This window comes from Apis laboriosa, unplaced genomic scaffold (assembly GCF_014066325.1).
Source record: "Apis laboriosa isolate Shangri-la unplaced genomic scaffold, ASM1406632v1 scaffold18_cov149, whole genome shotgun sequence".
Classification (NCBI taxonomy): domain Eukaryota; kingdom Metazoa; phylum Arthropoda; class Insecta; order Hymenoptera; family Apidae; genus Apis; species Apis laboriosa.
The window spans coordinates 709651-736283 of NW_025222233.1; the positions used below are offsets into that span (position 1 = coordinate 709651).

The 26633-nt window shown below is 40.2% G+C and overlaps 1 protein-coding gene across 2 annotated transcripts; it reads left to right on the forward strand.

Moving 5' to 3' along the window:
* Positions 1-474: 474 nt before the first annotated feature.
* LOC122711821 (GATA-binding factor A-like) lies at positions 475-25635 on the forward strand. 2 transcript variants are annotated; one of them, XM_043930900.1, is made up of 8 exons: positions 475-708; positions 955-1066; positions 5944-6051; positions 16700-16938; positions 17750-18060; positions 22752-22924; positions 22994-23261; positions 25273-25635. In XM_043930900.1, the coding sequence occupies exons 4-8, from the start codon at positions 16727-16729 to the stop codon at positions 25626-25628; spliced, it is 1320 nt and encodes a 439-aa protein (XP_043786835.1). In that variant the 5' UTR covers positions 475-708; positions 955-1066; positions 5944-6051; positions 16700-16726; the 3' UTR covers positions 25629-25635. The 2 variants fall into 2 exon arrangements, with proteins under 2 accessions (XP_043786835.1, XP_043786834.1); XM_043930899.1 differs by lacking the exon at positions 5944-6051 and having other exon boundaries at positions 475-1066.
* Positions 25636-26633: the final 998 nt, after the last annotated feature.

Genomic DNA, 26633 nt, shown 5'->3' on the forward strand with positions numbered 1-26633 from the left:
CCGGGAGCGAACACGATACACCGCCTCGGACCGCCTCTCTGCTTTCTATCTCTACCGTGGTTCTTCCTCCTCGAGGCTACCGGTCGCGTGCGTTCGCTCGCAATTTTCATCCCCACCATTAGCTCCGTCTCGCTTCCTATCGGGCGAAACTTGCCCGTTTCGTATATACGTGTTCACTGTTCTTTGAAGATTCTCTCGTAACCGTTGGTGGTGTGCGCGCGCGCACGCGATTTCTCCGAGATCCGTAGTCCGTGATGCGGTTTCGTTCGCCCTTCGGCTCGACTCGGGTCGAGGTTCGAGAGTCGCCTCCGCCTTTGCCCCCGCCCCCGCGTTAAACCACGCCGCGACTGCTTTCGCCTTCGTCTTCGCCTTCGCCTTCGCCTTCGCGAGTCTACTCAAACCACCCCCTCCCCGTTTAGGCAACGATCGCCGCGCCAAAGGTGACTGTCCAAGTCAGTGTCGAAGCCGCGCAGTCATCGGTTGCACCGCGTTCTGGAACTCTTTCTCGCTCCGTCCTTTCAAACTCCTCGCCCAAAGTTTGCCCTATTTCTCGACGAATGTGCTCGATTCAGAACAGACGTTTCGCGTTTCTTTGCCCATGGCAATGTTTTGAACGAGATTCGTTCGTTTATCGAAAATTATCAATGATCGTAGTGTATATACATCAGTGAGAAGACAGGATCGAAGTGTTTTCCATCAAACGGAAAAGTAAGTGTGTTTCATTGATTTTTCGAAATGATTACGAGGATCGTTCATGTTGATCTGTCATTGGTGACTTCTTCTCGATAAAACGCGAATGCAAAACAGTTTTCACCTCAAACTCGTTCGACTCGATGATCGACATCGAGAGATTTCGATCGAATCGGTGACGCGATCATTTCGGTTTGTCGGCGAAAAATTTTACCGGTAGTGTGAGTCAAACATCAACAGCGATTGATGTTTCTTGATTGTTAGATCAACGATAATCGTCAGAGGATAAAAAGAAGCAGAAACGAAATAGAAATCAACTGGCAATTCGACTTTGGCTTGGAACGCTACAATGTCGTGTTTGGACGGCTGATTACGAGTGAGTAGACGCCATTTTTATACAATTGCGATTCGCTTTTTAGCGCATAAACCTGTGCATTTATTCGACTCAATGCTTTCAAGTGGATGAAAACATTTATTTTTGTTGCGATTGTGATAATCGGTCTGTGCCATTTGTTACAATAGAAGGATACGGGTCGTTATCTGTATGCTTGGTTATCGGCGTTAATTAACGATAACGACAATGGAGGTAGGTCGCGACACCTATCAGTTTCCGTTTTTTCTTCCTTTTTCAATCTAATCGTAAATCGTAAAGGATATTAAGATTCATTCTTATCGTAGATTCGTGTGACATAAGATATTTATACAATAATCATATGAAATAAATAAAATAATACAATGCAACGTGGTAAAGTATTCCTGATTTCTTGAAATGTTGATTTGCAAATACTAGGAATAGTGTTTAACGGATCGTTCGATTATCGTTATCGCGATACATCGAAATATGCCGGCACCGTCATTCTTTCTCTGGTAGGTTATCTTTTCCCATTTCCCGTAAAAACTAATAAGATAAGAATATGCCTCGATCCAAATATATAAATATATACATATAAATAAAATATTTGTATGTATATATATATATGAAATATTTATTCATTATTAATTTTGGAACTAGCCGCTAGGAATATGAAATTCGAGCTTCGTTTTATCTTTATGGACAACGACAATCATAGATATAGAATGATAACTAACGAGAACGCATTAAAACATTAACATTTAAAAAATTTTATGACATTTTATAGTAATGTGAAATTATTCATTATGTCCCGAATATAATATTTGCAAGAAGAATTCGAACGTATAACAAATAAAAATTTTAATTTTAATTTTAATCCAAAAGAGAGAGAATTTTTTCTTATTCAAAAATGAAAAAACGTAAATTAGAAAAAGATAAAAATTAAAAGAAAGAAAAAATAATAAATACGGGAGGATAATAGATACGTGAACGCGATGATTCAATCATGGATTGTTTCAAACGATCTGGAATCTGAGAATGACGAAGATTCTGATGCAAAGGGATCGGAGTTGGAGTGCCTTTTCCAGGGATGTGACGGCGCCGGCGGCGGCGGCGGCGACGGCGGCCTGTATCGCTCTACGAGAACACTCGTCCGGTTCTTAGGCCTAATTGGTTGTCGCCCGGCGCCTCGTCTTGTTCACGGAGAAAGCAGGCCTTTCTCAGTTACCACGCCGTTCAATCTTTTTTCTAACCACCCTTTCGAGAGTGCTCGCTATTAAGAGCGCGTCGAGTACCTGTGCCGCGTGTCGGTTGTTAGTTCGGATCAAAACGAGAATCTGCTGCTTTGAAATTAAAAAGTATAGAAAAGAAGATATCGTGCGATCGAATCGACAAGAAAATCGAAGCGACTTTCGAAAAATAGATTGAAGGTACGGTTTTGAATAGAATGACGCGACGGACGCGAATGCATGACGAAGCGTACGCAAAGCGAGCGTATCAGGAAATGCGCAAAGCATAATTTAAGATTAATTTATCGTAATAGCTACTCCACGTATCGAATAGATATTTTTATTGGCGTTCGCTTTCTGTACGATATGCATTTATTGAATGTCGTGTTTATCGAGCATCGTAAAACGATCGTTAATGCTTTTACGTATCGATAACGATCGTCACGGGTCCTCGTAATAATGACGTTGCCACGCTGTCTACCGTCGGATCGATAAGATCTTTTCGGAGAGATCACAAATAGGAGACCGAATCTCCTAATTTATCAACCGCGTTTTCGGCTATCCCCACAGGCTCTCCTCTTGAAAACATCGATTTTCGCGCGAACGATCGAAACGATGAACAAACGGACGATTGAAAAATAACTCGAAGCCGAGACTTCGAGTATATCTTCTCGAAGTTCGATATTTCGTTTCGAGGTCGATAGAGAAGAGTTCGGGGTAAAATCCGGTAAAATGGTATCGAGCTATCGAAGCGGCGAGCGAGTTTGCGCGCATCGGGCAAAGACCCGTTACGTCGGAGGACGAGGTAATTAATTTAAGCCGCGAACGCCTCGGCACTAGGCCAATGCAAACACCTTCTTTGCACGGTCGCACGCACAGCCGCGCGCGGCTTACAACGTTCGCGCTGCGCCACGCCGCCGCGTGCGCGTCTCTTACTCTCGAGATGCGCGATCCTTTACCATCTTTTTCTTTCCTTTCTCCGTCCACTTCTTCGTTTTCTTCTTCTTCTTCTTTCCTTCCATCTCTTCCCTCTTCTTCCGAGTGGGCAGCGCGCAAACCTTTCGATCCTGGATCCGGGATATAACTGTACAACGAGGCTGTCGCGACTTTGAACCGACTAGTTCGACGAGCAAAAGAGCCATCACCGTCGCGAGACGGAATTCTTACTGGTCGGTTATATTCCATGGATTAGACGAATCTTCGTGTTTCGTCGTTGACTCGAAACACGGTTGACGGTTGAACGAGAAGTAAAGTAATTTGTTACGAACGAGGAGAAACGTTTAATAGGTACACGAAATTCTATCCTCGCTTTATCTTTGCAACAAGGACAACTATAGAGTATGACAGCAAGTGAGAGACGAAGAGAACTGAAGCATTTAAAGAAATCGTGAAATTAGTCGCTTCACTGGGTTCAAGTGGTAGGGGACAAGTGGTAGGGATAACTACCGTATATAAATATATCCTTCGAGAATATCCTCGAACATATAACGAATAAATACCACGGCGGAGAAATTCCAACGAGGAATTGAGTAGAAAACAACGCGAATCGTTTACAAAGAAAAGAGAAAAGAATTTAACGAAGCAACCGCGAATCCGTATCGCGACGTTAATTACCATCCCGAGTAATCCAGTCAGGTTTGACTAGGAGCAACTTGGTTCGCGGGTTCGATCGCGACTGGCTGCCCCTCGATAAGGGCGAGTTCGTGTCTGGGAGATGCGTGACGAGTAGCGCACGTATCGAGATGTCCTCGAGTACGTCGAAACCGCGTAGAGAGATTAAAAATCCGAAAGCCGAGCGAATAAGGCGAGGGAGGGAAGAAAACAGCCTGGTTTAACGAACCGACCAACGACGACGGCGAGGATGAGAACGACGACGAGTACGATGGCGAAGGCGACGTATCGCTGCGTTAATTACCACGGCGAGAGAGGAGCTCGGACCAAATGCGCGCCACGGTTAGAGAGAAGGATCGCTCTCGTCGTCCCTCGCCTATCTATAAGAGGGGTGGCGTGCGGTCGAACCTCGTCGCTGCGGCAGATGCATTAATTGAACCGGCTTAAATTATAGCCGGTCGCTAATTGCGCTCTTCTTCTCGGCCCGTTCGACCGCGAAAGACACGCGGCATTTCTCCTAGCGATTGCGCGCGATTAAACCGTCCCGCGAAACAGCCAATCTACCTCTTTCTCTTTCTTACGTACATGTGTGGTGTATACGGAGCCGCGCATGCGCAGGCACGCTTGGTGTTCCATTCTGCTTCTATCAATACGCAAACGGGAAAAGAAAATCGATAGGAAATCGAACTGCGAGATCAATGGTGGAACTAGAGCGAGAGATACGTAGATAGATAGAGGAGGGTAGGAGAAGAATCGGTGGGAACCGGAAGAGAAGAGAAGCAGTCAAGCGGTCTCTCTCTCTCTCTCTCTCTCACCTGGGGTGAGTTTCGCGATAGTTAAAACCGGCCCTAAGGAATTACGATACGATAAAGCTTGTATGAGTTGGCGTGCTGCCAGTGATATTGCGGGCACCGTGGAAAGTTGGACGTCCCAATGGATTACTAAAGTTAAGCTACGTCAGTCACGGTCAGTACTTTGACGGTTGACCGCTTGGGGGACACCGTGTGTCGTTGATGGTAATTCGGAAATTCAAACGTAAGTTCGCGGCTAACAACGGTCGAAAATTATCACCGGATACCGGATTTAAACAACAAATATCGTTTTCCAGTGCGATAGTTCGATAGTTCGATTCGAAAGAAGTATCTCGTATCGTATCTACGATGCGACGACGATGGTAAATACGAAAAACGGAAGAAACGACGTGGCACGTGGTTCGCGTGCTTAGGTTCGATATATCGCGATTGCGTAACTCGATTAACGGTAAAATCACTCGTGGTCCATGGCAGAGCAAACGGGCCAGAGTTTGATACATAAAAATTGACACGCGACGAGATCCATGAGTTTCTTAAGTGTGAATAGAAGAAAATGGGAAAGAAACGAGATGAGGTTATCGAACGATGCGTCTCGATCGGGTGAAGTGTACACACACACATACATATATATATAAATAATATATATATATATATATATATATATATATATATAGACAATCCACGCACGCTACCAACCGCGGCGGATTAATTCGATCGGAGGGGATCGTAGGAGAAAGAGAGCGATAAAATCGTAGCCGTAGCTGCTCCAGACAATAATCGTAACGTCTCGAGTCCGCGGTAGAGGCGATTCAGGTCCGGTTCGAATAAACGCGACGAATCCTTATCGTTAATTGGACGATAAAGGTAAAGGTATGTATCGTCGCGCGCCATTCCCGCGGATCTTCTTACTCAACCCGTACCGACGATTTATTTGGCCGGATCGCGGTATACCCGGGATCGATATACAACCGCGAAATCCGGTGTGCTTGACCGGTTTCAAAAGATCATCGAAAGATATTGCGGTCGCGCCTTAAAACGAGTCGCGGAAACGGTAAATACCTCCGCGGATCGATATATCGAAGGAATTAGATATCATCGAGCGCAGCTTTCCTTATCCAGAGGGAAAATCTGTGATATGATTTTCCTTGATATCTTACCCCTCGAAACAATGGATCGAAACGGTCCATCACTTTTCTTCCTTTTCGCAGGACACGAGAGAATACGATGGTGTATGGTAACATGTTTTCAGGTGTCAAGAAAAAGGAAAGGAGTACGACCTTTTAATATTTTAGCTTGTCGTCCGATAGTCCACACTAGAGAAGAGGAAAGAATGTGTTACAACGTCTGATGAACATCGGTAATAATATTGATAACAATGAATTATGATAATTATTAACTGCTGTTGCGATTAATTATATATTCTAACATTTATTGTCATTATTATTTGAAAAACTAAATTTCATCAATCATCGTTATATAGGCCAGTTTCTGATCGAGTTTTAATCCATGGAATTTAAATAAACTCGAGACTTGATTCATCGATTACACGGAAACAGAATCTCAGGATTCAGAAGAAGGGTAAAGCACCAGCGGGAGATTAACTCTCGCAATTCAACTCGACGATCGAGCGCGACGACGCGACACCGCAGCACCGTTCTCGCGATGTTAATTAGAAAACAAACAGAAAATTAACGCGAACCCGGCAGCGAATCTCTCCGGTCGGCCGTTACTCACGATTTATCGTAACTCGTTCGAAGTCCGGTCGGTGACCGGTTTATGCTCGAGATTGGTCGGCGATGAGCGTGCGACCGCGCGCTAGAGCAAGCGGTACGCAAACGCCCCAACTGATCCTCGCTGCTGCTCGAAAATCATCGATACGCGCCGCGAATCCGCTCCACCGTGTCGCACGTCGGATCAAGAGCGCGCGAGCAGGAAGTCGCTCTCTTCCCGCGCGAGAGCGAAACCAGTTTGCCTCAGGTTCGAGGCAAAAAAAAAAAAAAAAAAAAAAAGATCATGAATTATCGCGTAATCGCGAATACGTTTAACCCGTTAACGCATCGACGGTTGATCGATCGATTTTATTTTACTCCTCTTCTCATCTCCCTCCTCCATCGATCCTTCGTCCCACGAAGGAAACGAAACAACGACGGAACGGAACGGAACGGACAGTTAAGGGCTCAATTCGTTAATATTTTGAACTAAAAATAGCAACGATAACGCTTTCACAACTATCGAAGCCACTGTACACATACACGCATTCGTATATTCGAAGAGTGTGAAAAATCGAAACTCGCGACCGGTTGCTCGGGCGGCGAAAATCTTCCCGACCGTTAATCTTGATTTATGATAACCGCGACCGCGATCTGCTCTCCGGAGACCAGAGCGGATAATTGGATCGCGCTTACGTCCCGTGACTTGGCCGCTACCGGTCTCCCGTGGCTGGATCACTCGCTAATTTCACCTCGTTCCTTTTGCTTTCTCGCCTCGAGGACTCCCGTCCGCGAGATCCCGCACGAAACAGTCGAAATCGAGAGACGGTGGTCACGCATGGAAAGACGTTAAATAACCGATCGATCGGTTTTTGTGAGGGAACGGGATCGGGAACGGGAGCGCGAATCGTTGCGCGGTAAAGTGTCTTCGTGCGATTCGATCGCTTAAGTTTACACGGAACTTCCCGGATACGGTCGAGAACCGGTCGAGAGTCGGTGCGTGCCGGTCCGAATAATCGACTCGGTTAATTAGCAAGCGCGATCGATTCCTCTTCCTCGAGCTCATTTCGGAAATGAGACGTTCCTTTCTCACTTTATTCGATTTCTCTTGGATTTCTCTTTTAAAGACAGTTTTATTTGTTTACTACTCGGGAATGAATCGAACGAATTCGCGCAACCTGGATGGACAAACTTGAATTCGCCACTTTTTTATCCGATAGATATAACGATGTGCTATAACGGGTAAGGTTAAAAGAGTGGATGAAGCTAATAGAGTGGTTAAATCTAGGACATACGATACATGGTTTCATACTCATTTCTCAATGAGTTTGTATAGAGTTAGGTTAGAATAAAATGCGGCTGTCCAGAACGCGATAATAATATATATTTCAAACTTGTGAATCATTGATAATCATAGGTTTACCCGGATAATGTTAGCTTTTATCCACTCTTTTAACTTATCCGTAATGTATACGGAATTTATATTCATTATAAGTTCACAACTCGAGACCGAGCATATATTAGTTCTTAGAGACACGAAAGTATATTAATTTCTAAGTCTAGTTTTATCTTTGCCAATAACGACAGTAGAGTGCGACAACTAGCGTTGGAAGGAAAAAGAGGAAAAGAGAGAGGAGTCCAAAAAAGCATTTGAAGAAATTAGAATTACTCGCTTCGCTGGTTTTAACGAGGGGTTCCCTTTAGTAGTGGGGATTACTCCCGAGAATGTATCGACGAAAAGAGGTCGAGTTCACGAATAACGAATAGCGAATACTGCATAGGAGAGGCCGAATGGAAAAAGAACGACGAGACGTCGGTCGCAAAGTTTTCAGCAGCCGCGTTTAACCGAGGTCTAATGCGAGGCGCGCGTATTATGGCGTGTGTATTATGCGGCTGTTGGGCCGACTGGCTGGTCGGATGGCTGGTTGGGTGGATGGCTGGCTGGTCAGGCGGCTGCTCGAGCTTGTGTGCGCGTCTGTGTGTGCCGTTTGCAAGCGAGCGTGCGTGCATCGGATCGGATCCGTTCGAGAGTGTTGGTGCGTTGATCGAGCGCCCTCGAGGAGTATAGAGACAACGGCCTGCCGATACACCGACCGTGTTTCTCAACCGAAACCGAGCCTCCTCTCACGTTCTCGGCTCCCCAAAGATTCGTGCATCCGGATATAATTCCGTGGCCATTACCTTACACTCATATCTAGCTTCGTTACCCTCGATCCAAGAATGAAAACAGATTCAAGACAATTGGTTGGATTCGCGCAGCGGTCATCGAGCTAATCGGTCGAGCTCGTTGCGACCGATCGAGACGAACGGTTGGGAACGTCTGCGCCGCGACGAGCGGTGCAACCTTGTTCCCGAGGGAAACAGACAGGAAAAGGAATCGCGGAGGAACACGAAAGGCGACAAGGCGCGGCAAGTTTTATATTATAATTAGCCCCGGACTCCTATACTGGACGGCCGACTCGAGGCGACAATCTGGCGGCGAGCATTTCGATATTTTCGAGTATTTCGGAGAGGACCCGATATACGGTGATAGGGAAAAGGTGAAAAAACGCGCGAAAGAAAGTTGGCAAGAGGAACGAGCAATGGATCCTCGAGTGTTCTCCGAAGAAGAACGAAGCGAAAGGGCGTACGTGTATGGCACTCGTTGGTGGTAGGGATGATGGCGTTGGAAGGCTATAAACGGACGACCCCCTGCTATCGATGGGCTTTCTCGTTTGATGGGGGAACTAACGACAGGACGGGTGGATATAATGGATACTGGCAACAGTCGGCCGGCTGTTTCCTCGAATAATAGATTCGGGGATGAAACGAAAGACGAAACTGCAATGGTGGTTTCAAGTAAAATGGCGCTTCCATCTCCGACTCTTTGACACGTATATGCGAGAAATATGGATGGATATGCGAAACGGCGGAACGGAAGGTTCGCTCGAATCGGTTTCACGGGTATGCAGGAAACGGAGGACAAGAGGCAGTGACAAAGATATCGGGGCGAAGATAAGAAGAGACAGGTTGCGTCGAAAGCGTTCACGTACCTGAACTCGGTGTTTCAAAGACCTATATACCTACGCGGGACGAAAAATGCAGGCGACGACCTTATTGGAAAGTCGTGTTCTACAATAAAACCGGAAGTCCGAGAGCCGAACGGTCTCTATGCAGAGGAATGAACCGGCGACACGTTTTACGACCAAGCACGGATGTTCAAATTCCAGAAGAAATTTTTCTCGAATATCGGTGTTTAAATAGATCGAGAATGATTCCGTTTCCAATCTCGATGTAAAAATGATATTTCAGTTTCTCGCAGGATTGTGTTAAGTTAGGTTATGTTTGATCTAAATTCTCCTTGAATCGATCTTATCGCAAAAATGATCTCGCATCTCTCAAAATTAATTCATATTTCGATTTTTCATAGGATTATATTAAATTAAATTATATTTGTAAATTTTTCACGAATCGGCATTTGAATCGATCTCATCGCAAAGATAATTTCAATCTCAATTAAACGAATAAAAATAATACATATTTATATTTTTCGCGAAGTTAGATTAAGTTAGGTTATGTTTGAATTAAATTCTTCTCGAATCGGCATTTGAATCGATCTCATCACAAAGATGATTCCAATCTCAATTATCTCAATTAAAAACAATATATATTTGTATTTTTCGCAAGGTTAGATTAAATTAGATTATACTTGAATTAAATTCTTCTTGAATCGATCTTACCGCAAAGATGATCTCGCATCTGTCAAAAATAATTTTTATTTCGATTTTTCGTGGGATTATATTAAATTATATTATGTTTAGTCTAAATTCTTTTCGAATCGATCTCATCGCAAAGATAATTCCAATCTCAATTAAACGAATAAAAATAATACATATTTGTATTTTTCGCGAGGTTAGATTAAGTTAGGTTATGTTTGGACTAAATTCTTCTCGAATCGGCATTTGAATCGATTTCATTGCAAAGATGATTCCAATCTCAATTAAACGAATAAAGAGATTAAGTTAGGTTATGTTTGAACTAAATTCTTCTCGAATCGATCTCATCGCAAAGATGATTCCAATCTCAATTAAAAAATAATACATTATTTTTCGCGAAGTTAAATTAAGTTAGGTTATGTTTGGACTAAATTCTTCTCGAATCGATCTCATCGCAAAGATGATTCCAATCTCAATTAAAAAATAATATTGTATTTTTTGCGAGCTTAGATTAAGTTAGATTATTTGAAAAATTCTAAATTCTTCTCGAAAAGTTAGGTTATGTTTGGATTAAATTCCAAGAGAAATTCTGCCTCGACTCGATCGATCTTTGCGCGAAGACGATTCCGCTCGCATCTCGGCGTAAAAAAATCTTGGCGTTAGGATTTCTCGATACCAGGATGCTCACCGACACTCTGTCCTAGCTGGAAACGCGGGAATGCCTGCGAGTCGTGAACTTTTCTCTCGGCCGCTCGAGGCTGGATGCATAAATCTCCTTTAGAGTCATGCAATGAATAGGAAAGATAGAGGTAGGGGTGAAGCCATACACGCTTCCCGGTTCATACACCCGGTTCGCAAAAATTTCCCAACTACAAGGCGAGCCACTCTATAATTCATAAATATTTAAATCGCGGCGAGGAACCGCTCTTGTCTCTTATCAACGGTATCCCCGCGTAAGCCAATCACGCTTTCCGTTTTTCCGCTCGTTTTTCTGCGTCGACGCAAGGGAAACTTGCGCGCACTTTTGACGAGGAGTTGCCCAAAGTAGGCGTAAGTAGGTAAACCAGGTGTCGCGGATCGCGCTCGTTTTTCATTCGTCCCTTTCTCTTTTTCCCCCTCCCCCTTTTTTTTTCACGCGCGTCTCCATCTAAAGGTGGATTTACACTTGTCACGTATCCTCGTTACGCGTCATCATTGTCATTAACCGTGAATCTGAAGTATAGACACGTCTCGTCGTCTATCCGAAGAATACGATCCGAACCATACCACAATTTTACTTATTTTATTTTTCAGGTTCATAAAAACGAAACGAATGATGACTCGATAATACCCAACTTGTACCCAGTTTGGACGCTTTATTGCTCGATTATTTCTATCGAGGGAGAAGAATTGATTTCTCTTCCTCGTGTACGGATACACAATGATGGATGATGGGACAAAAAAAAAATGTTACACTATGTATGTGTCACGATGACAATGTGACACGTGGACATACGTAATAAAAAAAAAAAAAATAGATTCGATTTGAGCGAGAAGGTTTATAAAGCTCGGTGTTATTTAAAAATAATAATGATAATAATAACTATAATTGCAACGAGTCATCATAAGAAACAAGAATCGCAAGAGTTGCGTGGTAAGAGAAGAAACTCGATTCGGATTCTAGTCGATTGAAATCGGTGTTCCTCGATTAAGAGGCAAACGGAAGAGATTCGTTGGTTGGATTTGCGCGTATACGCGCGGGATCGTGCATACGCGTGGAAACGCGGGTGTACGGTCGTCGCTTCTGATATTTACGAGCTCGCCTTCGTTATTTCGTATGCGCGCGAGATCGAGATCTCGTTCGCTTCGTGGAGACGGTCGTATAGGGATCGTTATTTAAAAAAAAAAAAAAAAAAGAAATAAAGAAGAAAAAAAAGTATATTTACTTGAGAATGTTGGCTGAAAGATTCTTAAAAGTAATTGAAATTGGAAAATTCCGGCTTGGTTTAGATCAGTGGTTCCCAATCTGTCCGAGTGTTGATGAGTCAGTGTTTTTTAATTATTATTATTGCTATCGATTATCTAAAGATATTTGAAAAAGGCAATGCTGCAAATGATAAAACAGTGTCGCCCTCTTCGATTTTGCTTACCTTGTACGAGGAAGACGGTCATAAATTATTGAGAATTATTGGAATATTAGGAAAGAGAGTTGCAACTCGAGAAGGTTAGAAAAACATTAATCTTCGAAATAACAACGCGACACTTATTTTTTTTAACCACATTTGAACCGCGCGTGACAAGTTATGCAACATTTTTTCCACTCCAAGGGTCGTCAGTTGTCTCCAAGCGAACTTTTACGCTTACTCTTAACCCAAAGCTAATCGTTAAGGTGCAACTTCACCGCTTTGTCGATAACTCTTCGTTCGTATCGCTGGCCACCACTAACAACCGGCCGCGATTTCGAAGGAATCTGGCAATAAACTAACTAACTTGGTAGGAAAAACTCGATTCGAAACGCGAAGAGCGAAGATACTAAAAGATAGGTGCATCCGGGACACGAGCGTACGTGTGAGCCATTAAACGAGCTCGGCCACTTGCAACGACCTATTTTCTCGACCGTTTCACCGTTTTTAATAAACTCGAAACGAGAAGACACTTGTTTTTCGCGTCCGCCTCCGTCGCCACTTCCGAACATCGCAATGAGCCTAATTACTGCCGATAAGCGAGCATAAGAAATTCTTTAAATAGTTTCTAAGCGTCGGTAAACGAAGTTCGTCGATATAAAAGTGATTGGTTTGCGCATCGGCCGTCGCTTCGATACGCGATACATCGAAATATTCTCGATCGATCATCTCTTCGATCGAATTCTTTTCAATCGATTCTTTCTTCGCTCGAATCCTTTTAGAAAATTTCTTTCTTTGATCGAATCTTTTCTTTTTATCGAATTCTTTTCGATAGATCGAATTCCCCTCAATCGATTCTTTCTTCGATCGAAATATTTTCCGATAGTTTTTTTTTCTTTCGATTTATTCCCGATTAATATTTTTTTTTTTATCGATTCGATCATTCTTTTTAAAAAAATTTATTTTTGATATCGATTTTTATTTATTCCAAACTATCATTCCCAAGGAACAGAAGATAGATCGATAGAAAGTTGATTGCATTAGTTCATGGATACGTTCCTTTCCAACGAAACTTCTTAACTCTTTCATTAATGAAAATAAAATAAATTACATTTCTCGTAATATTTTTAAAAAATATACTTGATACTTATGGAAATAATTTTCTGAAACGCGACGATAAATTATAACAAACCACTTAAGTACATCATTAGCCTTCTACTCTTTCGCAACATTTATTTCAATTTTTCCATAGAAACAGAGGAAATTTAAAGATCAGATAGCAAAAATTCTCACAGTCAGGTACGAATCCATCCTTCTTTTTCCTTTTTTCGATTTTTCAGGTCCGTTTGTCTCATCAGACGTTCTCACTAACGCACACGCTTCCAACACGCACAGACACCGACACCTTGTCTCTTTCTTCCTTCTTCTTCCTTCAAATATCATCTTCCTCGTCGTAACATTTTTTTTTCAGCCTCGGCGTCACGCTCGTCGAGGCGTAAGCACTCGTAAACGAATAAATGAATTTATGCGTTATTATTTACGCCAGTATTTACGCCAACAACCGTTATATAACATAACCTGTACGTTAAAAATAATTGATCGCGTTCCCACATCGAGATGCGCAGCGACGTTACGTTTGATGATCGCGAAAGAGCGACGAAGAAAAGAAGTCGGAAGCGTAGTGAATCTCGTAGAGATTCCAAAGTGCAGATAAGCTCGCGTGCCTGTCAATGGAACCACGCCGTGGAAGGACGGGGAGATGAGAGAGGCGCGTGCCGAAACTGGACTGGAGCGCAATTTCCGAGGAATCTTATCTCGAGTTTGCATCTTCGGTATCAGGTTACCGAAAGGGCCGTTCACACTGGATCGTTCCTTCCGCTCTTTGGTAAACTTGACAAGATAGACGAGAGCGAAAAGAAAACATCTATTTGTAGTTTAATAAGATGTCCTATACTTACTTTAAATTAGATGCTTGAATAATGATAATAATTGACGACGATTTAAATAACGGTGAGAGACGTCACGAAATCGATCGTTAATTTATTCTCACCATAGGAAAGTTGAAAACGTAAAGTGATCATCCGAAAAAGCAAAAAAGGAAAATAGAAGAGAAATAGAGATTATAATACGGTATGGTATGCTTGCTTAAATATCCGTCATTATCCCCACCAACTCTTGGAAATGGAAGCTTCGAGCGTACCGAATGAAACTTGACACCAATCGTTAATTGTTGGGCAACGTATCAACACACGTGCACATATACCTCACTCACACTCATCTCTTCTTGTTTCTTTTATAATTGAATTCGCACAAGTCACTTAAGTGTACAATACTGTATGAATAATAGAAGGAGAGAAAGAAAGGCGTATTTTGAATATAAGAAAACTAAGACGGAATCACGGAAATGATAAATACGGTTGATCGAATAGGAATCCCGTAGCCGCGAATATCGGAAGAACAAAGTGACCGACGCGACGAGAGGAAGGAATGAAAAGAGACAGATGCCGAGACGGGAGCGTGCGAGAGTGTGAGTCGGTTTGCTACGACCGGGCTACGACCGGGCTACAAGAAAACCCTTCTACGCGGTCGGCGCCGTGGCGCCTCGGCCATCCAACGATCGGCCCATCCGGCGACACTAGCGGCGGAATGGACTTTGACTCGATCCGATTAGTATCGAATGGAATCGACTCATCGCGAATCGAATCGACTCGACTCGGCTCGACTCGACTCTCGCCTCTGTTCACACTTGTCCGTCAAACGACGATTCTTTTAAATTAAATAAAGAGAAAGGTTTCGTACGGAACGGAAGCTCGAGTTGGAGGGAGAACCAGTAGACGATTCGAAACGATTAATCAGTCTCGTAGAGAATCCCTGTACATTTATATACATATGTATTCACTTTCGTTTCGTTTCGTTTCGTTTCGTCTCTAGTTCGAAGGCTGACGACCGAAGAAACGAAAAAGGAGCGAGAGGAGGGGGAAATAGAAGTGAGCAAAGCTGAGTGGAGCCGGGATGAGACGAGTCCGGCTTGGGAAAAAAAAGAAAAGAGCGCGACAACGATGGACGAAGAGAACGTTATTCCCATTAGCGTCGCTTCGTATCGATGAGTCGGCCGAGTGGCCGGTCCTTTCCAACCTTTTTCACGCTCCAGTCTTTCACGCTCCTTTTTAACGATTCTCTCGAGGACGCGCGCATCCATGTCAATCGTCTGAACTGCGCGGCCGCGATAGTCACGATAGCTGCTTCCTCTTCGATCTCGCGATCCCTCTCGCCTTTGAAACGCGAACTTCGGCCTGGCGCCAGATGCTTGCTTGTCCCGCCGCCGCTCTAACCGCCGGTCCACCGTCCAAAACACGATTAAACTTCTAACCGGTTCCCATTAAAGCCCTTTACCGCGAATCCTTCGCATTAGACAGCTCGCTCAGGAAACTCGTTAGTCTCGACTATCGTTCGCGTGAAATCCTTTCTGAAATCATTGATGAACCGTCGCCCGTGATGAACCGTCGATTTCTCGCAGCGTCGATATATATATATATATATATATATATATATATACGAAGCATAAACGCGCGTTTTGCGTTACTTTGCGATATGTATCGCATATTTATCGATATGATTCATGTTCTCGATAATTTCGTCTTCGAAAATCATTAATCAATTTCCAACGAATCTGATGAAAAAAACGAAGAGATATAAATTTGACACTCTCCACTCTATTTCTATCTCCCCGTATTATAGATAAATCTCTTAAAATCACTCGTCGTTATTTCTTTCTACTTGATGATCATTAAGTAGTATCGTATATATTACGATAGAATCTAAAATCGGGAAATCGGATGACACAGAGATGGTGGATCCGACCGAGGAATCCCGATCTCGAGGAAGAGGACGCGTTCGCGGAACCGCGTAGACGCGAAAGCGGTGGAGCTTTGGTCCCGCCTACACGGGATCTTATTCGTGGCTGCGATGGCCGCTATCCTGTATCTCCGATTCTACCGCTCGATGCGGAGTCGCGCCTCGAAGGTGGAGACGCGGCTGCGCTCTCTGTCTCGCTCTCCCTCTTCTCCATCCCCTTTCGTTTCTCTCTCTCTCTCTCTCTCTCTCTCTGTCTCTCTCCTCCTCTCCGATCTTTGACGACCTTCCTCTAGAATCCACGGTCTTCCTTCCTTCCGTGCCTCCCCTTCTCGCACCCTCGCCCCCTCCCTCACTCCTCCGCCCCTCTGCCCTTCGCCTCCTGCCTCCCTGCCCAACGTCCCGCCCGAAGGGAACCTTCCTTCGTCGGAGTCCTTCTCCCCTCTTTCCCTCTCCTTCTCTCTCTCTCTCTCTCTTCTTTCTCCCTATTTTTCTTTTCCTTCTTCGCGTGGCCGCCGCTATGGCGAACCTCGCGACCTTCCATCCTCGTCGCACCACCCGGGGTGGCTGGACGGCGCAAACAAGCGCGCGCAAAACACCCGCCGTGCTCGAGTAACCGCGAGTTTCTCTTTCCTCTGTTCGAACAGATGCCGTGGTGTTAGCTCTCGGGGAGGATGTTTCACGGGGGCGGAAGTAGCGGGTACGGCGCTAGCTCCGACTACCAACAGCAGTCGCAACAACAGCAGCAACAGCAACACGGCCAACAACTTCAAGCGCCCGTCTACGTGCCGTCCTCGAGGCCTACGATCCCGTCCGCGGCCACAGCGGCGGCGGCCGCGGCCGCGGCCCAGTACCATTCCTTCCCCGGCTCTGGCTCGCCTGCTTGGTAAGTGACGTCTCGGTTATCTCGATGAGAAACGAGAATGGCACGAAAGTGGTGATCGATCGAGATGATGGAATTTGGGGAGGAGGGTGGTGGAATTTCGAGAATTTGTATCTCGATAATCGAAATCGATTTCCACTGCGTGGAATAATTTTTTTTTTTTTTTCGAAGTCATCGAGATACAATTCCCGAATTTCTGTAAACTGTAGGTTGCCTAGTCACGGAAGATGTGCATTCTCGCTCTGTTCTTGCTATCGGTATTCGTTATAGATAAAACAAAAGTCATGACATAATGAAATCGAATGATTTCACAGCATTGGCGTAGTCTTTTAATTAAACTGTCAATAATTGTAAATAAACAAAATTCTTTTTATCAAGGAGGCTACGCCAGTCAATGCTGCTTGTCGTTCTATCTCCGCCTCGATATATCCATAGAGATGTAGAAAATTTTAAAGATCGAAGTTAAGAGAAATAAAGTTATCTCGATAATTTACTATTCAAAATAATAATAACCATTAGAATTAATTCTCAAAGTCAAAATTATGAACGTCTCAAATAACTCAATATTTTAAATAAACTTTACTACTTAATTTTATTTTTCAATTAATTCCTTAATTTTATTACTATTCTCAATGACGACAATCAATTCTGTAACGAACGCTTATATATAAATTCAATGTACCTTTATCATTCACAAGCATGAATATCAATCCACCTGAACCAAGTTTTAATAATTTCGATCGATCACCGGTGCTACATCCCCGCATTCCTCGATCGATTCGTTTCAATAATTAACTCGAAATTTGGTTGGAAGGGAGAAGACTGCTGCAGCGGCGGCCTCGTGGCAGCATGGGGTGGAAACGTACGCGGCCCATCACGCGCTCGCGGGGCACGCAAGCGGGTCCGCGGCCGCGGCCGCTGCCGCCGCTGCCGCGATGGGCCCGCACTCGGGCCACACGCACCCGCACCCACACACGCACCCGCACGCGGCCCATCCGCATACCGGCCACCCTCACTCGAGCCTCGCCGCGGCCGCGGCCGCCCCCTTTTACGCGCAAAACGTCGCCATGATGTCCTCCTGGCGTGCCTACGACGGAGCCGGATTTCAACGTGCCTCCCCTTATGGTTCGTATTTTTTATTCCCTGTTATTATCCGCGTATTTTCATTTTCATTTTTCAAAATACGTATAAGCATTTTTCGATTACGTGGTGTTCAAAGTTATGTTCAACGTGCCTCCACTTATGGTTCGTATTTTATGTTCCATTATCCTAGTCTCTGTGTATTTTCATTTCTTAAAATAAGTGGTATTTTTTCAATCATATAATTGAAGTTTTATATATATATAATATAAGTGTCTCCTTATGGTTTATATTTTATTATCTATTTATCATGTTATTCTTCTTAAAAAATTCAGGTATTCTATTTATTTTTATTTTTTAAGATACGTTGCATTTTTCAACTTCACTGTCTGTTCTATCTATTATCCTTTTTTGAAGTATATATTTTATATTTTTATTTGTTAAGATATGTTTTTCAACTATATATGTCAAGTATAAAGTTCAATTTAAGTTTCAATTGTTCAAATCAATTTATTTTTATGGTTTTTATTTTGTATTTGTTTTATATTGTATTATTGTATCCATTTATCATTCTATTGTTCAAGCCTTCTACTTATTTTCATTTTTCAAGATACGTTGCATTTTTTAATTATATATTTGAAGTTGTGTGTTCAAAATTTCAGTTCTATTATCTTAATCTCTGTATTTTCATTTTTTAAGATACATTGCATTTTTCAACTTCACTGTCTCTTCTATTTATTATCCTTCTTTGAAGTATATATTTTGTATTTTCATTTGCTATGATATGTTTTTCAATATATGTCAAGTATAAAGTTCAATTTAAGTTTCGATTGTTCAATTTACTTTTATGGTTTCTATTTTATCGTCTATTTATCATTCCATTGTTCAAACCTTCTACTTATTTTCATTTTTTAAGATACATTGTATTTTTCAATTATATATTTGAAGTTATGTGTTCAAAATTCCAGTTCTATTATTCTACTCTGTGTATTTTCATTTTTTAAAATATGCTGCATTTTTTCAATCATATAATTGAAGTTTTATATATAGTATAAGTTAAAGTCTCCCCTTTGTATTTTATTGTCTATTTTTATGTTACTCTTCTTAAAAAGTTCAGGTGTTTTACTTATATTTATTTTTTAAGATACGTTGCATTTTTTAACTTCACTGTCTCTTCTATCTATTATCCTTCTTTGAAGTATATATTTTGTATTTTCATTCATTAAAATATGTTGCATTTTTCAACTATATATAAAATTCAAAGTTTCAGTTGTTTAACATATTTTTATGGTTTGTATTTTATTCTTCATTTAGCATGCTATTCTTCTTAGAGTTCAAGTATTTTATGTATTTTCAAAATACATTGCATTTTTCAATTACTTTATCTATACTATAAATTATTTTCAACATGCCTTCTCTTATGATTTATATTTTATTATCTATTTGTCATGTACTCTTTTCAAGCATTTTACTTCTTTTTCTTTTTTAAGATACGTTGCATTTTTCAACTTCTCTGCTTCTTCTTATGGTTCGTATTTTATTCTCTATCTACTATTCTTTTTTAAAGTACTTTGTATTTTCACTTGTCAAGATATATTGCATTTTTCAATCATATATGTCAAGTATAAAGTTCAATTTAAGTTTCAATTGTTCAACTTACTTTTATGATTTCTATTTTATTGTCTATTTATCATTCTATTGTTCAAGCCTTCTACTTATTTTCATTTTTCAAGATACATTGTATTTTTCAATTATATATTTGAAGTTGTCTGTTCAAAGTTCCAATTTTTCAATGTGTCTGTCCTTATGATTGGTATTTTATTATTATTGATATTGTTTATTTATTATGCTACTCTTAGGATTCAAATAATTTACTTATTTTTCAAGATATATTGTATAATTCAATTACATATTCAAAGTTTCAATTGTTCAACGTGCCTCCTCTCTTTTTCTTATTTTATTCTCTGTCTATGATATTATTCTCTATTTTTCATGTGTCAAGATAAGTTGCACTTTTTAATTATATAGTTAAAATTATATTCAAAGTTGTTCAATCTGTCTTATAATTCTTTTATTTTATTCTTTCCTTATCATGCAATTCTCCTTAGCATTCGACCATTGTATTTATTTTTATTTTTCAAAATACCTTGTATTTTTTTTAATTACGTACTTAAAGTTATGTCCAAAGTTTTGGTTATTAAATCTCTTCTTGTGATTAGTATTTTATTCTCCATTTATTATACTATCTTTCTTTAGGACTCAAATATTTTCATTTCTTCAAGATATGTTGCATTTTTCAATTAAACTTATTTGAAGTCATGTACAAAATTCCAATTGTTCAACATACCTGCCCTTATGATTGATATTTTGTTCTTTATTTATTATACTACCCTTCTTTAGGATTCAAGTATTTTCATTTCTTCAAGATATGTTGCATTTTTCAATTACATATTTGAAGTCATGTACAAAGTTCCAATTGTTCAACATATCTGCCCTTAGTATGATTAGTATTTTATTCTCTATTTATTATACTACCTTCCTTTAGGACTCAAATATTTTCATTTCTTCAAGATATGTTGCATTTTTCAATTATATATTTGAAGTCATGTACAAAGTTCAACATGCCCTTATGATTGATATTTTATTCTCTATTTATTATACTACCTTCCTTTAGGACTCAAATATTTTCATTTTTTGAAGATATGTTGCATTTTTCAATTATATATTTGAAGTCATGTACAAAATTCCAATTGTTCAACATACCTGCCCTTATGATTAATATTTTGTTCTTTATTTATTATACTACCCTCTTTTAGGACTCAAATATTTTCATTTCTTCAAGATATGTTGCATTTTTCAATTAAACTTATTATATATTATTATTTGAAGTCATGTACAAAGTTCCAATTGTTCAACATGCCTTATGATTGATATTTTATTCTCTATTTATTATACTCTATTTATTATACCCTCTATTTCTATTCCCTCTATTTCTCTATTTATTATACCCTCCTTTAGGACTCAAATATTTTCATTTTTTCAAGATATGTTGCATTTTTCAATTACATATTTGAAGTCATGTACAAAGTTTCAATTGTTCAACATGCCTGCCCTTATGATTAGTATTTTATTCTCCATTTATTATTCCATCCTCCACATATTTTCATTTTTCATCAAGATACGATCGTCTTCTATTTATTTTTATTTTTCAAGATACTTTGCATTTTTCAGCTATTTACTTTGAAGCTACGTTCAAAATTTCTTTGTCTTTTATCTCTTGAAATATTCAACGCGGCACTAAAGATTGTAAGAATGGCGAAAAATGCAACGAAATGATAAAATGATTATACATACATACACTTGTGTCAAACACTTGTACGCGAGTGATCATAAAGATAGACGAGGAAAATATCCTTCACATTTTTCCACATTTTTTTTGGAAAATTTCATAACCGCCATAGATCACCGCCATAGAATAAGAAATATCTCCACAGAGATCCAAGAAATAGAAAATCCTTCTCGTCAATATCGTCATTACCTCGAATCACTCCACCATATCTCTTTTTCATCGATTTCTCAAAATTTCCTCCCTACACTATTCTAGATTACATCTCTTCAGATACGATCTAGAATCCAATTCGATTCATTTTTCCTCCTGCGAAAAAAAAAAAAACAAAAAAAGAAGAATAAAGAATAAAGAAGAAGAAGTTTAAAAAAGAAGAATAAAGAAGAAGAAATTTAAAATTTTCTCGAGGGCGGTGTAAGTAACTTACTCATCGATGCACCTTCCTCCTACCTTCGCCGTCCATCTTCCTCCACCAAACATATCGCTGTGGTTGAACCACGATGAGAAGAAAGAGGATGAGAAGGAGGAGGAGGAGGAGGAGGAGGAGGAGGACGGGGTAAGAAAAGACGTTCTCGATGGACGTTAACCAGACCTGACCTGAGCACAGGAAAAGTCCGAGTGCGACGGATGCGTGCTCGATAAGAGGGGTGGGGGAGGGGGGAAAAAATAGAGAGATCTCCCTCCTTGGCGAGGAACGTGCACCCATCGTCGACGACGACGCCGGCGACCGCGGCTGCGGCGACGACGTCTGCTGGTGGTGGGCCATCTGCGTCGAATAAGCGATAGCGGCTTCTTTCAAACGAATTCCCGCGGTCGAGTGTTACTCTTCTTCTTCCGCCGCGACGATGCACGCGGTACGTGGCGTTTAATGTACCCTTCCTCGGCGAGACCGCGTACGAGAGCGCCGTTTCTCCGCTGCTCCTCGACGTCTAATAAAAGTACCTTAAAATCCTCACCAATCGCTCCCGTTGCCGAGCCTCTGCATGCATAATAATTACAATATAAATTTGCAAATTAATTTAATTCTCAACTTAAATTAACCTCGTTATTACATACGATATTATACACTGAAGAATATAACGAAGAATATATATTTTATCTTTTGTACATTTAGTAATTGGATAAATGAATATAATCAATTTTTTACAACGAGAAGCAAATCAAACTGACTCGATTTTCTTTTTCTTTCTTTCTTTATTGAGAATTAGAATGAAAATTAATATCGTAATTATTTAGAGATCAATTTAATTTAACAATCATTTATCATGGGAAATAAATACGTACATACCTGGTTGTTAAGATCAAAATTGTATGAGCAAGAAGAAAGAAAGAAATTCGAGGATATTATTTCTCTATAAGTTGAAACGGAATTTCTCCTATTTTCTTCCAGATACCGCGATGGATTTTCAATTCGGGGAAGGCAGGGAGTGCGTTAATTGCGGCGCAATATCGACACCGCTTTGGAGGAGGGACGGCACCGGGCATTATCTGTGCAACGCGTGCGGACTCTACCACAAGATGAACGGGATGAACAGACCCCTGATAAAACCGTCCAAGCGGCTGGTAAGTCACTGGAATCGCTCGAATTCACGCTTCATCGAGACGAGAGGGGAATATTTTGAATAATTTCAGACCGCGACCAGGCGGTTAGGGCTTTGCTGCACGAACTGCGGCACCCGAACCACGACCCTTTGGAGGCGCAACAACGAGGGCGAGCCCGTTTGCAACGCTTGCGGCCTTTACTTCAAGCTGCACGGTGTGAACAGACCACTGGCGATGCGCAAGGACGGGATCCAGACGCGAAAACGTAAACCGAAGAAGACGCCCGAGCCGAACGCGAGGTCCTCCGCCGTCGAGCACGAGACCACCGCCGTTTCAACCGCTTCTTCTCCCTCCACGGGTAAGCGAGGAAACTATTCTTCCTTTTTCCTCCTTCTCGGCGGTCCAACTGAAAAATTAAAATTTAAAGTAGAGTGATGAATAATAGTGATAAGTAATAAAAATTAAAATTTCAGGTAGAGTAATAAATAAGTAGGTTAAGTTTATTTAAAATTGTTCCAATAATATTTTTATAATTAATTATAATCGATTTTATTTTCTTTCTCAGAGCTATATTTTGGAATTATTGCATGCTTCGATTCAATAAATTATTGAAGTGAAGTATTTCATTCCTAACTTCATCATTAAAATTGTGATATATTTGGATTGTCTTGCATCCTGGGTTTTGGAATTTTGATTGTTGAAAATTGATTATCCATGCTTTTTAAATATAATGTGAATGGGACTATGGAATCTAGATTTTTAACAAAGATGAAAGCAAATAAGGCTGGATTTATGCTGAAATTGAATTGAGTTTTTTGATGGATTATGAAATATGAAAATACTGAGCAAATAGTGTTCACTGTTGAAAAGAAATCTCGGAAAAGGGTGTTTTTTGCTTGGAATCGTTTATTCTTACTCTTTACTTGTTCTTCAAAATTATTTTAAATTCTGATATCATTCTTTATAGGATATTTTCTTTGAATAGTCAATCAAAAAGTAAGTTACAATAGAGGAATTTTATTAATATAAATGAGATGTAATTATTTTCAATTATGAAATCATTAGTAAGATTGCATCTCATTATTTTAATAGATCTTGTTGTTCTTCTCTATTGCATAATGGGATTAATATGTGTACTTATGCTGACAAATAACATGTTGAAATAAAAATACATGTTGAAATAAAAATAAATCATTCTGATCAATCAAACCGATATTTTTTTCTACAGGAAATTCTTTCCAACAATGAACAATGTATGGATATGTATTAACCCAAAAAAGAACATTTAAAAATGATCATTTTTGTTATATGAAGAATTCATGCAGAATCTTTAATAGTGTCTTCCAAGAAACAAAAAATGTTCTTATTACTTTTTAAAGAAATGTTGAAAAAATTGTAAAAATAAATCTAAAGATTGAATTTGTTTTAAACGTTATTCTTTTCTTTTTTTTTTTTAATACTGAATAATAATCTTGGAAGTAATTAATGAAGAAATTGACAGGTGAATCAATTTAAGAACAGAATCAAAATATCATTGTCATATGTGAACAGCAACTAATATGCGAGCATTGACTTTACATTTATATGTATGTGCAAAAACAGTTTCCCTTCCTTAATTTTTGCCAATTAAGAAACGCACAAAATATTTTAAGTTATTAGAATCTGTCAAAAATTTCGTTTTTAATGCTATTATTTCATTCTATATCAATTTTATAATTTTGATAATCAATTATATATGGTGATGTTGCATTTTGAAATTCAAAATTACCATTTTTATTTATATAGTATTTTATACTATTTTTTAATTATTATACCTTAATACTATTAATTCTAAATAATTGAATTCACGATAGTCAATACGTCTTTTTTCTGATGCAAATCTGTTGATACATGCATTATTACTGGTTGCTTCTTTACAAATAACAATGATTTTATATAGTAATTTTGTCTGATTCACTCGATTTATCAATTTATTTTTTTATTAATTATTTTAAAAATTTCAATATATTGAAAAAAGAAAAAGAAATAATGTTTAAATGAGTTCAATTCCTACACTATTCGCATTTTAACAACTTTCCTTTCTTCAAAAAAATAAAATATTTTTTGTCTTTTGAGGAGCATTTTTAAAAATTCATGAATTTTTCATTTTCAGACAATAGTCAAAAAAAGGCTATTTTTTAATTCCTTCTTTTATCTATATAAAATTGTATATATAAATAAATTATAGATAATATGCATACATGATCCAATAACATTGATTATTCTGTCAATGTAAATCGGCCTTGTTCATTTTGCACCAACACTGAATTCGAAATATAAATTTCGATATAATCCATAATTATGCGTATCGATCTCTTTATGTGATTCAGAATTAAAGGGTAACCAACAACAGCAACAACAGCAGCAGCAGCAACAACAACAGCAACAACATCAGATCGAGGTGTCCAAATCGTCCGCCGGTGGTGGCTCGAGCTCATCAGAGAGACCGGTTTACCTCGGGCACACGTCTCTTTTAGCGACAGGAAGCGTGGCCACCGTCAAAACGGAACCTCGAAGTTGTGATGGCATTGTTGGTCAACCCTATTCTTCGTATTATCAGCATCCGCATCAACTTGGGGTATCGAGCAGCGAGCATCAGCAACAGACCTATTACGGGAGTCAAGAAGCACCTTACCATCATCAGCATCACGTTACTGCGGCTGCCAAGTTGTTGGCATCCACGTAATTTCATCTCATTGTTTTCGCGACGCGACAATCGCAAAAAAAAAAAAAAAACGAGACAAAATCAGCGAAATTCGATTAATACGCGGTTTTTCTTCGTTTACATTTGTCGTCGCTATTTTCGTTTCGTCACTTAACTCTGTTGTCGTTCGTTGTTGCACCACTACAAATCGTAACGACCGATCGACGAACGCGCGGGAAAAATACGCCGATATACGATGTTTATGTTTTTCGTTCATTGTTCGTCGACGACTCGCCGCCATTTTGAATATTATCGCAGTGACCGCTCAAGTATCGATCGATCTTAATCGATTCGCCTTCTCGAGGGGACGCGACGCGTATGTATTTCACGATCATGATCGTAATCACACGTTTTCTCGTGCGATCGTTGAAACACGTATTTATATACGTCGGACGAAATACTAGTGTATTCGCGTATAAAAGATACTCGATTGTAAATATAATTCGCAAATCACGAATCACGGTAGATTTCCACGGTAGACTAGTTCCAAAGGCGTGTCGAAAGGAACGCGGCGAATCTAAGGTACGCAAACGACAAACTCGCTTTGAAGAAATGTCAGCTTTTTTGTACAGTTCCTGTATGATTAGTTTTCCGACGCGCAATAAAGAGAACACAGCTTTCGACCTCGCCTTGTCGTTTGTCGGACATCCTTCAATGCTTTGACTACCCTCCTACTCTCAAACCTGTCGCAAACGATTTCTCCACATTGATGCTCGGTAAATATTGTTTTTTCGCGGTCTGACGACCAAGTTGACGCGAACACCCCTCCCTTATGATCAGTCTAACCATAACCGTCCTCGGTGACGAATCGAGTTCGATCGAATTCGTTCTCGCGTCTCCCTTTTCCTTGTTTAAGAATCATCGATTACAACATCATCGAGTGATATCAGTGATCATTAAATCCTTGAATCTATTATTTATCTTTGATATCAATTTCACCTTTTATTTTTCTCATCTTGTAACAGAACGATGGGTAAGTTTTTTACT